This window comes from Gopherus flavomarginatus, chromosome 8 (genome assembly GCF_025201925.1).
Source record: "Gopherus flavomarginatus isolate rGopFla2 chromosome 8, rGopFla2.mat.asm, whole genome shotgun sequence".
Classification (NCBI taxonomy): domain Eukaryota; kingdom Metazoa; phylum Chordata; order Testudines; family Testudinidae; genus Gopherus; species Gopherus flavomarginatus.
Genome location: NC_066624.1, coordinates 29,771,663 through 29,788,326, shown reverse-complemented (window position 1 = coordinate 29,788,326; position 16,664 = coordinate 29,771,663). Strand labels below are relative to the sequence as shown.

The 16,664-nt window shown below is 42.8% G+C and overlaps 1 protein-coding gene across 3 annotated transcripts in view; it reads left to right on the top strand.

Annotated features, from left to right (window-relative positions):
* Positions 1–16,664, top strand: part of POF1B (POF1B actin binding protein) — a 72,018-nt gene that overhangs the window by 21,381 nt on the left and 33,973 nt on the right. For all 3 annotated transcript variants that reach the window (XM_050965057.1, XM_050965056.1, XM_050965058.1), the window contains exons 2-3: positions 7,447–7,554; positions 12,772–12,972. In XM_050965057.1, coding sequence (XP_050821014.1) covers positions 7,447–7,554; positions 12,772–12,972 — 309 coding nt within the window. The remainder of the gene's footprint in view (positions 1–7,446; positions 7,555–12,771; positions 12,973–16,664) is intronic.

The following is a 16,664-nucleotide window of genomic DNA, read 5'->3' as shown; positions in this document are numbered from 1 at the left end:
TGGGAATTCTGCTTACTTGAGGAATATGGTGGTATAGCCATGTTTGTATCATGATATTAGAGACACAAGATGCATGAAGTAATATCTTTTATTGGATCAGCTTCTGTTGGTGAGAGAGACAAGCTTTTGAGCTTACACAGAGTTCTTCTTCCGGTTTGGAACTCTGTGTAGCTCGAAAGCTTCTTTCTCTCTCAACAACGGAAATTGGTCCAATAAAATATATTACCTCACCCAACTTGTCTCTCTTCTTGAGGAATGTAGATTTGGGCTGTAGCTCTGTCCTTGATGATGTTAATGTTGCTGGTGCACACATGGAATTAAATTGACAACTTGATGTGGATGCTACACTAGAAGAAGAAGTGGAAACAAATACTTGCCAGATGAAAGCAAACACAATTGGTAGGAATTTTTTTTTTTAATTATAGAATTTAGAGAATGAAAATGATCGAATTAAAAAGAGACACTTCTCCTGGGAACATCTTATTTCACAGCTGTCATTGCACTATTCTCTGAAGCACTTGGGGCTGTCAGGTATGGGATACTGGGGTAGGTGGTCTAGTGGTCTGATCTGGCAATTCTTATGTTCCAGTCATTTCACTATTTAAATAAAATACAGATTTTCTTTGCTTCTCATCTCAGAAGGGAGGCACTGAGAAAATAATAAATAATGTATTTACAGTGCTTTTCATTTTAGAGATGAGTACTTTATGGGTCATATCTTCAGCTAGTATAAATTGGTGTAGCTCTGTTGAGTTCATTGGAGTTATACTGATTTACACTAGCTGAAGCTTTGTCCCATTAAGTCTGCATAAGCTTTGATTCTTACCCACATTTTGCAGACAAGGCACAGAGGCTAACTCCATTGGTGTTACGTGCAAATGAAAGAACTGAAAAAAAGAAAATGTTAGCACTGAGCATTCTAATTTTGCCCAACAGATGATTTCCCCTGTCCCCAAGTCTTCTGTATAATGTGGGGAAATGTGCACAATGCTCAATAATGCTAAAAAACCTAATTACTTGCATGAAATTGAGCACTGGTGATTGGGGGTGAAAGCAGATGTGCACTAGTGTGGCAATAGGACCTAGATGTTTTGGCATGAGCACAATGTGTATAGCCATTTTCATTATTTAAAGACGACCCTAAAGTACTGCTTAACCCAAATATGTGGAAGAGTTGTGTTTAGGATAAAGAATGTCTGTGACTGATTCTCATGAGTGGCTGCCGCAGACATAGAAATGCTACTTCTTTACATTAAACGGTCTCTCCCGCAACCAGTTCTTTAAAATATGCTGGACGCAGTATTGTTGCTAGCTCAGGAGCCTGGGAACCCTCAACATATTTTTTTATTAGCTCAGAAAAGGAAGGAAGATCTTGTTGCTATTAGTGGCGTTGGCACAGAATTTTGTTACGACTTCGGGCAAGTTGCATAGGTCCAGATTTTCAAAAGTGCCGTTTTGTTGGGTGCCCAAGTTTAGTCACTGCAATGTAAGCCCAGGGTTTGAACTCAGGCTTAAACCTAATCCCCCTTTCACCTACACATGCATTGCACTAACCCAGGCTCCCAGGATCCCATCACAGGGATGAAGAGTCTGAGCCTGAGTCAAATTTGGATGCAGGGTTCAAGCCCTTTTGGACTAGTGCTCTGGGAAGGCACCAAAAGTATCCCACAATCCCACAAGCAAACTTCCTTTGTTCTCTGGATAGTCAGGTTTTGTGGATAGCCAAATTTTCCCACTCTGCACCACAAAGGGTTAGAGTGGTCATTTTGGGAGGGTGCTAGGAAGTCTGGGATATGGGTGGTTGAACTCAGGCCTGCATAATGCAATGTAGATGTTGGAGCCCCGATTTGGGGCCACATGTTCAACAATTCCTAACCTGGAGTAGATTAACAAACCCAGAGACTGCTAACCCTGGGTTTACATTGCATTGTAGACATATCCTATACAAACGGTATGCTGGGGGGTAAATCTATCTTGCGTTAGCCTGCCACACACTAGCTGTCCATGTGGACCGTGCCATCATGCACTAAAAGTTCCAAAGGGCATGCTGATCTACTTGTAGAGGGGTAGATCAAAGCACGCTGTGGAGCTAGTGTGCACCAGGCTAGTGTGTGGTAGATTTACAGCATGGCTTCCCATGAAGTGGGTGTTTATATAGATAAACCCAGTGACCAGTCAATACTTGGATCCATCTGAGTTATGCTTTTTGTTTCTGCCTTGCTCTCCTGCTCCAAGCTGCTCTGAGGAACCAAAATCAGACTTCCTTCTGCTGAGGCAATACGTCTCCATGCAGTATTTCGTTTCCTTCCTCTTACTTATATATCTGTGCTCTGCTCTGGTCTACTCTGAACAGTTGTCATCTTCTTAACACATGTGTTTTAGGTCAGTTTCTCTCCTGCAGAATTGATTTAGCACTTTAAATTGTGCAAGGACAGGCAGATTATATCAATGATAATAATTATGAGCTCAATCTTGTATACTCTCTAAGGGCTTGATCCAAGGCTCACAGAAGTCAGTGGGAGTTTTTTGTTGACTTCAGTGGAAACAAGCTGAGCCCCATTGATTCAACTCACTTCCTTATGGAGCTCAAATTATAGATTCCAAGGCCAGGAGAGACCATTGTGATCATCTAGTCAGACCTCCTGTATAACACAAGCCAGAGAACTTGCCTCAGATAATTCTTAGAGCAGATCTTTTAGGAAAATATTCAATCTAGATTTAAAAATTGTCAGTGCTGAAGGATCCACCAAGACCCTTGGTAAATTGTTCTAATAGTTAATTACTCTCACTGTTAAAAATGTATGCCTTATTTCCTCCAGTATAAATTTTCTTAGCTTCAGCTTCTAGCCATTTGATTGTGTTATGCCTTTCTCTGTTATATTGCAGAGCTCACTATTAAATATTTGTTCCCCATGTAAAATTAATATGACCTTTTAGTGTCTCGAGCCTGGTCTACACTACGCGTTTATATCGAATTTAGCAGAGTTAAAGCAATTTAACTCTGCACCCGTCCACACAACAAAGCCCTTTATATCAATATAAAGGGCTCTTAATACCGATTTCTATACTCCTCCCCGACGAGGGGAGTAGCACTGAAATCGGTATTGCCATGTCGGATTAGGGTTAGTGTGGCCGCAATTCGATGGTATTGGCCTCTGGGCAGTATCCCACAGTGCACCATTGTGACCACTCTGGAAAGCCATCTGACCTCAGATGCACTGGCCAGGTAGACAGAAAAAGCTCCGCAAACTTTTGAATTTCATTTCCTGTTTGGCCAGCGTGGAGCTCACCAGCACAGGTGACCACGCAGAGCTCATCAGCGCAGATAACAATGCAGTCTCCTGAGAATTGAAAAAGAGCTCCAGCATGGACCGCATGGGAGGTACTGGATTTGATCGCTGTATGGGGAGAGGATTTCGTGCTAACAGAACTCCGTTCCAAAAGACGAAATGAAAAAACATTTGAAAAAATTTCCAAGGCCATGATGCAGAGAGGCCACACCAGGGACTCAGTACGGTGCCGTGTGAAAGTTAAGGAGCTCAGACAAGCCTACCAGAAAACCGAAGAAGCAAACGGAAGGTCCGGGGCAGGGCCAAAAACATGCTGCTTCTATGCTGAGCTGCATGCAGTTCTCGGGGGGTCCGCCACCACTACCCCATCTCAGTCTGTGGATTTGGAGGTGGGGGTGGTAATCTCAGCCATAGCTGAGGATTCTGTGGACGGGGAAGATGAGGAGGAGGAGGAAGAAGAGGAGGACGAGCTTGCAGAGAGCACACAGCACTCCGTTCTCCCCAACAGCCAGGAGCTTTTTCTCAGACTGACAGAATTACCCTCCCAGCACTCCCAAGCCACTGTCTCACACAATGAAGCCATGGAAGGGACCTCTGGTGAGTGTACCTTTTGTAAATATAAAACATTGTTTAAAAGCAAGCATTTTTTAATGATTAATTTGCCCTGAGGGCTTGGGATGCATTCGCAGCCGGTACAGTTACTGGAAAAGTCTGTTAACATGTCTGGGGATGGAGCGGAAATCTTCCAGAGACATCTCCATGAAACTCTCCTGGAGGTACTCCAAAAGCCTTTGCAGAAGGTTTCTGGGCAGGGCAGCCTTATTCCGTCCTCCATGGTAGGACACTTGACCACGCCATGCATGTAGCAAGTAATCTGGTATCACAACATGACAAAGCCTAGCTGCGTATGGTCCCGGTGTTTGCTGGCATTCAAACTACATCTGTTCTTTATCTTGCTGTGTTATCCTCAGGAGAGTGATATCATTCATGGTAACCTGGTTGAAATTCAGGAATTTAATTAATTCAGGAATTGTATTAATTCAGGACAGAGATGGCCATTCCTACTGGGCTATTTGCCTGTTGCTTAAAAGAAATCCTTCCTTGCAGGTAGCCAAGCAGGGGGAAGGGGGGCGGGTGATTGGCGCTGAGCTTTTTTGCATTTGGCTAGCAGTGATCTTCCATGATACCAGCCACGCGGTGGGAGGAGGGGTAAAGTGATCATCCCAGAGAATTGGATGTGTGGCGGGGGGGGTGGTTTCTGCTGCTGCATGTTAATAGGAAAGAAGCAGCACTGAACGGGCTTTGCTTGCTATTTGGTAAAGGAGGGTGCTGGATATATGAAGGCTGCAGAAGCTGAAAGACAATGGCTTACCATGGCCACATGCAAGCTGAATTCTGCTGCCCAGACCTGCGTCTGTGAGATCTCTAACACCAGAGCCGCAGGCACTCAATATTAAGATGCAAAATGCGACCTTGTAGTGAAATCATATGTGCTATGTAAGGTGAATAGTGTTGTTCACCGTGAAAAAGTATAAACATTGTTCTGTAAAATGTATCTTTTTAAATACTTCTCTCCCTTTTTTCCCTCCCTCATGCAGCTGCAAATTTTTCAAGCCTCTCTACTGCATCCCGAAGGCTATCTCAGATAAGGCGGCGGGAAAAAAAAGACGTGACGAAATGTTCTCGGAAATCATGGAAGTGACCCGCAATGAAAGAGCTCATCTGAATGAATGGAAAGACGTGGTAGCAAATACAGGAAAGATGCCAGTGAACGTGAGGAGAGGAGGGACGTTCGAGATGAGAGGTAGCGACAGGAAGATCAGAGGTGCAGGCAGGAAGGTCAGCGGTGGCGGGATGCAACGCTGGGGCTGCTGCATGATCAAACTGACATGCTCCGGCATCTGGTGGAGCTTCAGGAACAGCAGCAGGATCACAGAGTGCCACTGCAGACCCTGTGTAACCACCCTCCCCCTCACCATGTTCCACATCCTCCTCACCCAGACGTGTAAGAACGCGTGGGGGAAGGCTTTGTGCACCCGCCCACTCCACCCCCGTGGACAGCCCAACCAAAAGGCTGTCATTACTTTGAAATTTTTTTAGTGGCCTTTTCCTTCCCTCCTATCCTCCTCCCAAACCACACCCGGGCTACCTTGTCAGTTCTCTCCCTCTTTTTATAAACAATTAATAAAGAATACATGATTTTTAAACGATAGTGACTTTATTTCCTTAAGCAAGCTGTAATCGAAGGGGGAGGGTGGGTTGTTTACAGGGAATGAGTCAATCAAGGGGGGGCGGTTAATCAAGAGGAAACAAACACAGCAGTCATGCTGTACTCTGGCCTGTGATGAAACTCATTTTCAAAGCTTCTCTGATGCGCACCGCTTCCTGGTGTGCTCTTCTAATCGCCCTGATATCTGGCTGCGTGTAATCAGCGGCCAGGTGATTTGCCTCAGCCTCCCATCCTGCCATAAAGGTCTCCCCCTTACTCTAACAGAGATTGTGGAGCATACAGCAAGCAGCAATAACAAAGGGGACATTGGTTTGGCTGAGGTCTGAGCGAGTCCGTAATGTGCGCCAGTGCACCTTAAAATGGCCAAATGCACATTCTACCACCATTCTGCACTTGCTCAGCCTTTAGTTGAACAACTCCTGACTACTGTCCAGGCTGCCTGTGTATGGCTTCATGAGCCATGGCATCAAGGGGTAGGCTGGGTCCCCCAGGATAACTACAGGCATTTCAACATCCCTAACTGTTATTTTCTGGTCTGGGAAGTAATTCCCTTGCTGCAGCCATTTAAACAGAGTAGTGTTCTTGAAGACGCGAGCGTCATAAACCCTTCCCGGCCATCCCACGTGGATGTTGGTGAAACGTCCCTTGTGATCCACCAGTGCTTGCAGCACCATTGAAAAGTACCCCTTGCGGTTTACGTACTGGGTGCCCTGGTGCTCCGGTGCCAAGATAGGGATATGGATATGGGTTCCATCTGTCGCCCCACCACAGTTAGGGAATCCCATTGCAGCAAAGCCATCCACTATGACCTGCACAGTTCCCAGAGTCACAACCTTTCGAAGGAGCAGCTTAATGATTGCTTTGGCTACTTGCATCACAGCGGCCACCACAGTAGATTTTCCCACTCCAATTTGATTCCCGACTGACCGGTAGCTGTCTGGCATTGCAAGCTTCCAGAGGGCTATTGCCACTCGCTTCTCAACTGTGAGGGCTGCTCTCATCTTGGTATTATGGCATTTCAGGGCAGGGGAAAGCAAGTCACAAAGTTCCATGAAAGTGCCCTTACGCATGCGAAAGTTTTGCAGCCACTGGGAGTCGTCCCAAACCTGCAAAACTATGCGGTCCCACCAGTCTATGCTTGTTTCCCGGGCCCAAAATCAGTGTTCAGTGGCTAGAACCTGCCCCATTACCATCAGGATCTCCAACGCGCAGGGGCCCGCATTTTGAGAGAATTCTATGTCCATGTCCTCATCACTCTCGTCGCCGCGCTGCCATAGCCGTCTCCTCCTTGCCTGGTTTTGCAGGTCCTGGTTCAGCATAGACTGCACGATAATGCGCAAGGTGTTTACAACATCCATGACTGCTATCTTGAGCTCAGCAGGGTCCATGCTTGCTGTGCTATGGCATTTGCACAGTTCACCCAAAACGGCGCAAAACGGTTGTCTGCTGCTTTCACGGAGGGAGGGGTGAGGCTGTCCAGAACCACCCGTGGCAATGTATTTTGCCCCATCAGGCACTGAGATCTCAACCCAGAATTCCAAGGGGCGGGGGAGACTGTGGGAACTATGGGATAGCTACAGGATAGCTACCCACAGTGCAACGCTCTGGAAATCAACACCAGCCTCGGTACATGGACGCACACCGCCGAATTAATGTGCTTAGTGTGGCCGCGTGCACTCGACTTTATACAATCGATTTTAAAAAACCAGTTTCTGTAAAATCAGTATAATCCTGTAGTGTAGACGTACCCTCAGCTACTACTTCAATGTACACAGTACTGTATCATGCCTAAATATGTTGCTCTTGTCCTTTCATTTGTAAACAAACAACAACTTCAACACTTTTTATTCAAAATAGTGCTAATTCTAAATAGGAGTGGTATATCCACAAGATTGTATATTAACACTTTTTTTTAATGTTTTACAGTTACAGGAGCCGTTGTCTCCATTTCTGAGAGGAGGAAGTTACTGCCCGGGGAACAATGTTATCTATGAAAAGACAATAAGAAAATATGAGTTGCTAAATCCTGAACAGGTGAATGATTTCTTGTATCATTTCTATTAAAATCTGTTGTGCAAGAAAACAAACACTTTTCTACTACTGTCTCAAGTTTTTACTTCTCTTGGAAATTAAAGCAAATCTGATAGAATTGTTTTAGTTCATGTAAGGGCCAAATCCTTACTTAAAATCAATGGAATTTGTTTTATGAGTATGGTGAGCAGGATTTGGAACATCTATTGGCCAGGCTCACAATGGCCTACACTCAACTTGATGGCATTTCTATGTCTGTCTGTATATAAGGACTGGTCTATACTGGTGGTGGTGGGGGGGTCGATCTAAGATACGCAACTTCAGCAACGTGACTAGCGTAGCTGAAGTTGAAGTATCTTAGATCAATTTACCTCTTGTCCTCATGGCGCGAGATCCACGTCCGCGGCTCCCCGTCGACTCTGCTACCACTGTTCGCGCTGGTGGAGTTCCGGAGTCAAAGGGAGCACTTTCGGGGATTGATATATCGCGTCTAGATGAGACGCGATATATCGATCCTCGAGAAATCGATTGCTACCCACCGTTACGGTGGGTAGTCTAGACGTACCCTAACACAATAACTTTTCTGAATGTCACATCTGATCAGTTCCAAAATTTCAGGGAATGTTGTGGCCAGAGCCCTGTTATTTTGAAGGGAAATCAAAAGGGGAGAAATGGGGTACATGTGGAACCCCTATCTTCTGTTTAACAGATCAACGGTTTTAAGCACCTCCGCAGTTGTCTGTAGATCAAACAACTGGTTGATGGCACCCATTAATGCCTTCCATCATAACAATACCCCAGTAAAGTTAAGATGTTGACCCAGTGAATGACGTATCTCCCAGATGGTCAGGGGAATGGGTGCCCACAGGGAGCTCTTGTCATGGGGAGGGGAGAATGAGGGACCATGGAATGGAAGGAGTGGGAGGCACACAAAACTCCTGGCATAGGGGAAGGAAATGGGAATGAGGGTAAACGGAGCCCCTGCCAAGGGGTGAATGGGGGGTGGGGAGAAGAGGCACACAGCAACTGACATGGTGGAGAGAATGGGGTCCCTGTTATTGGAGGAGGAAAGAATAGAATGAGCACACAGAACCCATGGCAGGAAGGACATTGAGGGGAATTGCAGGGAGTCCATGAAATAGAGGGAGATAATGGGGTAGCACATGAGGAGCTTATGGAGGGGAGAGAAAATGCAAGGAGCCCCTGGGATCTGCAGTGAGCTTGGCCTTCCAGAAACTACAAAGTGTGCAGCCTGTTAGTTAAACTTTCCCCTCAAACTTCCTTTTAAATTGAAGCTGAAGTTGCTGTGTTTCTTTATTTGCTAGTACACCTTTACCTCGATGTAACACTGTCTTCGGGAGCCAAAAATTTTTACCACGTTATAGGTGAAACCGTGTTATATTGAACTTGCTTTGATCCACCGGTCAGCCCCGCCCCTCGGAGCACTGATTTACTGTGTTATATCTGAATTTATGTTATATCGGGTTGCATTATATCGAGGTAGAGGTGTACTATAATTTTGAGCCCAACTGTGGAACCTTTACTCTTATTGGTAACTACATTCGCATGGGGATAGTCCCACTGATTTCTAGAAATAATTCCAAATAGCATGAATTTTAGAAAAACAAGACTATAAGGAAAGGTATTGTTTGGAATCTTACTCTGTTTCTGGCTAATTACATTGTGATGGAGCTGGTTGAAAATTTTCAACTGAAATTTTCATTAGATTTAATTTAATTTTTCCTCAGAAGACTTTGAAACAAGGTGACAGTTTAAACATGAAATGTTTGTCTTGTTCAAAAAGTGGAAAAAAATTGTGAAATTTTGGATTTTTGTTTTCTTCTTCCTTTTTTTGCCACTGAATGTGGTAGGTATGTGTAAAGGGTCTCATCTCCCTGCATAACTTTTCCAAAGTTGGAGAAGTTTTGAGTGGAAAAGAGTGAGGGAATGCTTGTATATTTTACAAAAAAAAACTTCACAAACTCAGATGTTCTGTTTTAAAGTTCTAAGAAACAACAACAAACAAATCTAGGGCTGCTGATTTTTAAAATGCATTATATGTGGAAATATTTAATTATTTATTTATTTAAATTAGACTTGCAGGATTAAGACCCCAAATCAGCAAGCGCTGAAGTATATTGACTTCAATGGGACTTAAGTGTATGCTGCAGTGCTTTGTTGAGTTGTGCCCTAAACTAGCTTCTAGATTACTTACAATTTCCTTGTCACTCTGATATGCTTGATAAATTAAAAAAGTTGCATTTTTCCTGCATTATAAAAACATAAATGATGTGGCATCATGTAGTCTGCATAATATGTGAAAAATGTTGCAGCTGTCACTATACATTGTTCACTGTGATAATCAAAAACTTGAAAATTCATGAAGCAAATTTACTGACCCATCTCCAGATGAAGTTCAGTTCCAAATACTTTCCTTACTAAACTGTGCTGCAGTGAAAAAGCCAAGAAATAGAAGTCTTTCAAACTTGATCTCTTTTCCTAACTGCTGTGTTTCTTACTATAGCAGGATATGTCAAAGGAACATATGTTAGAATAGTAATAGAATCTAAATATAAAAAACAAGTGAAGTACCATTTCATGAATGGATATGCTAAGAATGCTAACTTTATTGAAATATTTATCTCATATGTAAAATATAACAATTATTACAAATCACACAGCCTCTTGATTTTCAACTCTTAAGATTCTGAAGAGTTGTGTTTGAGTGTTCAAACATTAGAGACAAGGTAGGTGAGGTAATATCTTTTATTGGACCAACTTCTGCTGGTGTGAGAGAGAAGCTTTCAAGCTTACACAGAGCTCTTTTTCAGGTCTGGGAAACTAACTGAGGCCAAGGGTATACTACAAAATTAAATCAACCTAACTTACGTAGGCATACAGTCGCTGCAGTAATTACATTGCTTGTGCATATCTGCACTTGGCTCCTTGTGTTGGTGGTCCGCGTCCTAAACAGGAACGCTTTTATCGATTATGCTGTCAGTGTGGGGCATTGTGGGACAGCTCCTGAAAACCAATAACAGTCAGTGTGAGCAACACAGTGTCTACATTGACACTCCATTGACCTAATTGCATCAACCTTGACTCTATGCTGCTCGTGGAGGTGGAATTATTAAGTCGGCGTAGCAGGGCAGTTACGGTGGCAGGAGCAAAATTTAAGGCTATGTCTACACTACACAGGTTTTAGTGACATAGCTGTGTCACTACAGCTGTGCTGCTAAAAGTCATGCAGTGTGGCTGCTGTTTGTCTGCTCTACTGCCGACAAAAAACGTTCACCCCCAACGAGCAGCGTTTGCATTGTCAGCAGGAGAGCTCTCCTGCCGACAGCACGCTGTTCACACTGGTACTTGTCACGGCAAAACTTTTGTCTTCCAGGTTTTTTTTTTTTTTTTTTTAAACACTTCCGAAAGACAAAAGTTTTGTCGTTCAATTGCTAATGTAGATATAGCCCAAGTGTAGACACTTCCATAGTTAGGTTGACGTAAGCTGCTCTGTCAACTTAACTCTGTAGTGTAGACCAGACTTCAGAGTGTCATTGCTTAATACAAGGTAGAACAGATCATTTTAATATAAGTAGTTAATACACATTTCAAGGAACCATTCAAGGTAAAGTGGCCTATTAATCTTGAATGGTCCCTTGAAAAATGTGTTAACTACTTATGCTAAACAATCTGTTCCACCTTGTATTTAGCAGTGATATTCTGAGGCCTTGGCTACACTTGAGAGTTATAGTGCAGTTAGTGGCTTTATAGCACTGTAACTCACTCCCTGTCCACACTGGCAAGGCACATACAGCGCTGTATCTCCCTGGCTACAGCAATGCTTGTACTCCACCTCCATGAGAGGAATAAAGAGTATAGCGCTGCTGCTGCAGCACTGGGGTGCCAGTGTAAACAGGGAATAATCTTAGTACACTGTAACTGACCTCTGGAAGCTTCCCATAATCCTTTTAAGTAAAGATAACTCTCTTTGTTTTGTTGTGAACTCCGGGCTCCCGAAGCTGCTTATCAAAAAAACAAACACAGCGAGAGTTTGCTGTGAATGAGCAGAGGCAGGCAGGGGGGCTCCCTTTGGAACTCCCACAGCTAGTGTTTGCTGGAAGAGAGGGAGCTTGAGGAGAGAAGCAGCACAGCGAGCATAGTGGGAGGGGAAGGGTCCAGTTTGGCAAGCGGCTGCTTATCTAGTCTGTGAGGGAAAAAATCAAACAACTGTTGTTTGCTTTCAGTGAGTGAGAGAGAGGGATGGAGGAGGGGTCAGAACTTGCAAGGCAGCTGCTGACAGAGTGTTGGCTCCAAAAATCCACTCTCTCTCCCCCACACTCCCTGTCACACTCCACCCCACCCCCCCTCTTTTGAAAAGCACGTTGCAGCCACTTGAACGCTGGGATAGCTGCCAATAATGCACTGCTCCCAATGCCGCTGCAGATGCTGCAAATGTGGCCACAACAGTGCGCTGGTAGCTGTCAGTGTGGACAGACTGCAGTGCTTTCCCTACTCAGCTGTACGAAGACAGGTTTAACTCCCAGCGTTGTACAGCTGCAAGTGTAACCATACCCTGAGTGTATTTCCCAGACCTGAAGAAGAGCTCTGTGTAAAGCTTGTCTCTCTCACCAACAGAAGCTGGCCCAATAAAATATATTACCTCACTCATCTTGCAGTATTTGCCAACCCCAAATGTTCAAAAATCATGACTCAGGCTCACCAAAAATCATGGATATGTAAAAATAATAGATGTGTTCTTTTTATTTGTCTCCTGCTTTTTGAACCTTTAAGGTGCATGGGGTCACATTTTGAAGCTTTCTCCACCTCCACAAGGGCTAGAGGCTGAAATAATTACATATCCACTTGACTCTAGGAGCTGGGTCTTAAAGGAAAGCAATAATCATCATGAGACTCATGAGAAAATCATGAGAGTTGGCAACGCTGCCTCCTTGTCTCTGTAGTATCCTGGGGCCAACACAGCTACAACAACACTGTTCAAATACTGTGTTAATGTTGTAATATGCTAAATGTCAGGCATCTATTTGTGGCATTTTCAATAATATAATTAAAATATTTGCCTAGCTGATCAACCATTTGAGTGTTCCCATGCAAAAATGTTTGTTTTTTATTCATTTATACTGAGACTTTGTACTGGGGAGAGACTAATGTTCTCTGGTTCTACAATAATGTTGAATTCCCTATGTATTTTTTTTTTTGAAGGAGAAACAATACCAGTTTTCCCACCAGTCCAACCAATCCCAGGTTAGCCAGGTATGCCAGCAATCTGAACAGCCCCAAATCATCCACCAGTGCCGAGAAACACAAAGTTGCAGTCCCTGCGAAATAAGCTCAATCTCTGTGAGTGATGGTGGAAGAGGAACAAACACCGTGCAGAGAGTAACAATCCAAGGCTGCGAACCAGTAAGAAGAATTCCTGTTTAATAGTTTACTTTTCAGAGCATATTAATATTGTAGATAGAGCACAGCATTGTACCAAGAAATTAAACTAAAGGTCCATGGGAGCTTAGTTTAAATTGTATAGTGTGGCGATTGTGTTCTATACATTCTTTTTGAAAATGCTTAGAATAAGTTAAATTAAGAACCAAAATGGATATGTATAGCTATTACTGCTGCAAATTTCAACTTTTCCATTTTCTTGTATTGTCAGCATAGTATGTGAAATATTTGGTTAAGAGTGTTTGAACTGGCACTGTTCTGACCTAGAAAGGGTCCTGCTGTAAAGTTGTTTCAGGTACCTTGTAATTTCTAGGGGCCCAAATGGGAGGTGTTATTTTTGTTGGAATCTGAGCAGGAGAGGAGTTTTCAAGGTCTGTCAGCTTTATAATCATGTCGCCTGCAGATGGAGATGAGAACTTTAAATACTTTCCTCTCAATATACAGATTATGGCATTTGGAGGCTATTTTTTGAATTGTGTGTGGAGTGAATGTCTCCAAAAAATTGTGTGTGCCCAGTGCACTTGCAAAACCCCATGTTGGCATATGCCAATAGATAGTTACATGAGGAAGACAATCATTATGAAGCAGCTGAAAATTTTGCCCTTGAGTATAGTATTATGCCTAAAATGGAAAAGATTAGAAAATGTATCCTACCTCAGGAGCTGAATTCTTCTCTATATTCAGGAGTAAGGTAGGTAGATTGACTTGGTTCTGAACTTTTGGTGGGAATTGATCATAGTTTTTCCTCATCAGTGAGATTGTATGCACTTGATCAAATCATGTCAAACCAATCTGATAGCTTTCTTCGATAGGATAATGAGTCTTGTGGATAAGGAGAAGCAGTGGATATGGTACTAGACTTTAGTAAGGCATTTGATATGGTCTTGCATGATATTCTTATCAATAAACTAGGCAAATACAACTTAAGATGGGGCTACTATAAGGTGGGTGCATAACTGGCTGGATAACTGTACTCAGAGAATAGTTATTATGGTTCCCAATCCTGTTGAAAAGGTATAACAAGTGGGGTTCCGCAAGGATCTGTTTTGGGACCGGCTCTGTTCAATATCTTCATCAACGACTTAGATGCTGGCATAGAAAGTACGCTTATTAAGTTTGCAGATGATACCAAACTGGGAAGGATTGCAACTACTTTGGAGGATAGGGTCATAATTCAAAATGATCTGGACAAATTGGAGAAATGGTTTGAGGTAAACAGGATGAAGTTTAATAAAGACAGATGCAAATTGCTCCGTTTCGGAAGGAGCAATCAGTTTCACGCATACAGAATGGGAAGAGACTGTCTAGGAAGGAGTACAGCAGAAAGGGATCTAGGGGTTGTAATGAACCACAAGCTAAATATGAGTCAACAGTGTGATGCTGTTGCAAAAAAAAGCAAACGTGATTCTGGGATGCATTAGCAGGTGTGTTGTGAGCAAGACACAAGAAGTCATTCTTCCACTCTACTCTGTGCTGGTTAGGCCTCAACTGGAATACTGTGTCCAGTTCTGGGCACCGCATTTCAAGAAAGATATGGAGAAATTGGAGAGAGTCCAGAGAAGAGCAGCAAGAATGATTAAAGGTCTAGAGAACATGACCTATGAAAGAATTGGGTTTGTTTAGTTTGGAAAAGAGAAGACTGAGAGGGGACATGATAGCAGTTTTCAGGTATCTAAAAGGGTGTCATGAGGAGGAGGGAGAAGACTTGTTCATCTTAGCCTCTAAGGATAGAACAAGAAGCAATGGGCTTAAACTGCAGCAAGGGAGGGATAGGTTGGACATTAGGAAAAAGTTCCTAAGTGTCAGGGTGGTTAAATACTGGAATAAACTGCCAAGGGACGTTGCGGAATCTCCATCTCTGGAGATATTTAAGAGTAGGTTAGAAAAATGCCTAGACCATCCTGGATAGACAATATTTGGTCCTGCCATGAGGGCAGGGGATTGGACTCGATGACCTCTCAAGGTCCCTTTCAGCCCTACAATCTATGAATCTATGCTCATCCTCTCCTACAGAGAAACCAATAAAGAGACTAATTTTTCTTTAACAACTATGTTCAATATATACATTACCTTTTACATGCTGTTCAGAATAGCTATGCTGTGTCAGACCAATGGTCTATCTACCCCAGTATCTATCTCTGACAGTGGCCAGTGCCAGATGTTTCAGAAGGAATGAACTGAAGAGGGCCAATCTCAGCTGCCAGCAGTTGGAGGTTTAGGGAAACCTGGAGCATGAGATTGCGTCCCTGACCATCTTGGCTAATTGCTATTGATGGATCTATGCTCCATGAACTTATCTAATTTTTTTTTTTTTGAAGCCAGTAATACGTTTGGCCTTTGTCAACATCACCTGGCAACGATTCCGCAGGTTAATTATGCATTGTGTGAAAAACTTCCTTATGTTTGTTTTAAACAGGTTGCCTGTTAATTTCATTGGGTGACTTTTTTATTTTTTGTGTTATGTGAAGAGGTAAATAACACTTCCCTATTCACTTTCTCCACACCATGCATGAGTTCATAGGCCTCTATCATATCCTCCCTTAGTCGTCTCTGTTCTAAGCTTGAATGATCCCAGTCTTTTTTAGTCTCTCCTCATATGGAAGCTGTTTCATTCCCCAATCATGTTTGTTGCCCTTCTCTGTAACTTTAACTTTTCCAATTCTAATGTATCTTTTTTGAGATGAGATGACCAGAAATACATGCAGTATTCAAGGTGTGCATGACCAGCTTATAAATTGGTATTATGATATTTTCTGTTTTATTATCTATCCCTTTCCTAGTGGTTCCTAACATTCACTTAGCTTTTTGACTAACACCCATGTTCACCATTAGTATGCCATACACTGATCTTAGCCAACCAAATGCTTCATTTGTTTAACTGTAGCTAGTCTCAGCAGTGCTCAGTTTTACCTATGAAGGGTTTTTGACTGTTAACTGGAGTAGTGCCAAATGAATATATATTGTTAATGTATATTGTCAAGCTAATCATTTCAGCACAGTTTTCTCTGGCAATATTTTCCTTGAAATTAACAACATTTCTATATTAGTTCTATCCACTGTTACCAGTGTGATTCTGACTGTAAAAGTACAAAAGAAGACCCTCTATTCTGCTTACTTACCCTTCCCTGTGTCTTTGACCATATCTTTTTTTTTCTACCCTTCTTGAAATTTTGCACTAGTGTATCCTTTCTTCTGCTTCATTTCAAAACCCTTCATAAATGTATCCTATTTCTCTGTCCTCATTTTCTCCTACATCACCTCCTGCTTCCTCACCAGGCTTCCCTTAGGACTGTTCTTTGTCCCCTTGCTCTGCCAACTTCATACCTTTTCCCATGTCATTTGGAAAAGCCTCTCAACATGTCAGGTGCCCTCCCTTTCCTCCTTCACAAAACTCTACAATATACATCTGTTCCATGAAGCGGAGGAGGGGCAAACGTAAATAGCCGTGGAACCTTAACTCTAAATTTCTAGACTTTCAACCATGTAATTTTTGAACATGGATTCTAAGAAAGTTGTTTTGTTCATAATATATATTTCACATCTTAAATCACATTACTCCCAAACAAATGTCTTTATTAAGTACTGTGTACTACCACTTATCTTTGTAGTTTGTAAATCAGATCTTTCATCTATTAATCGATCATTCTTCCACTGCA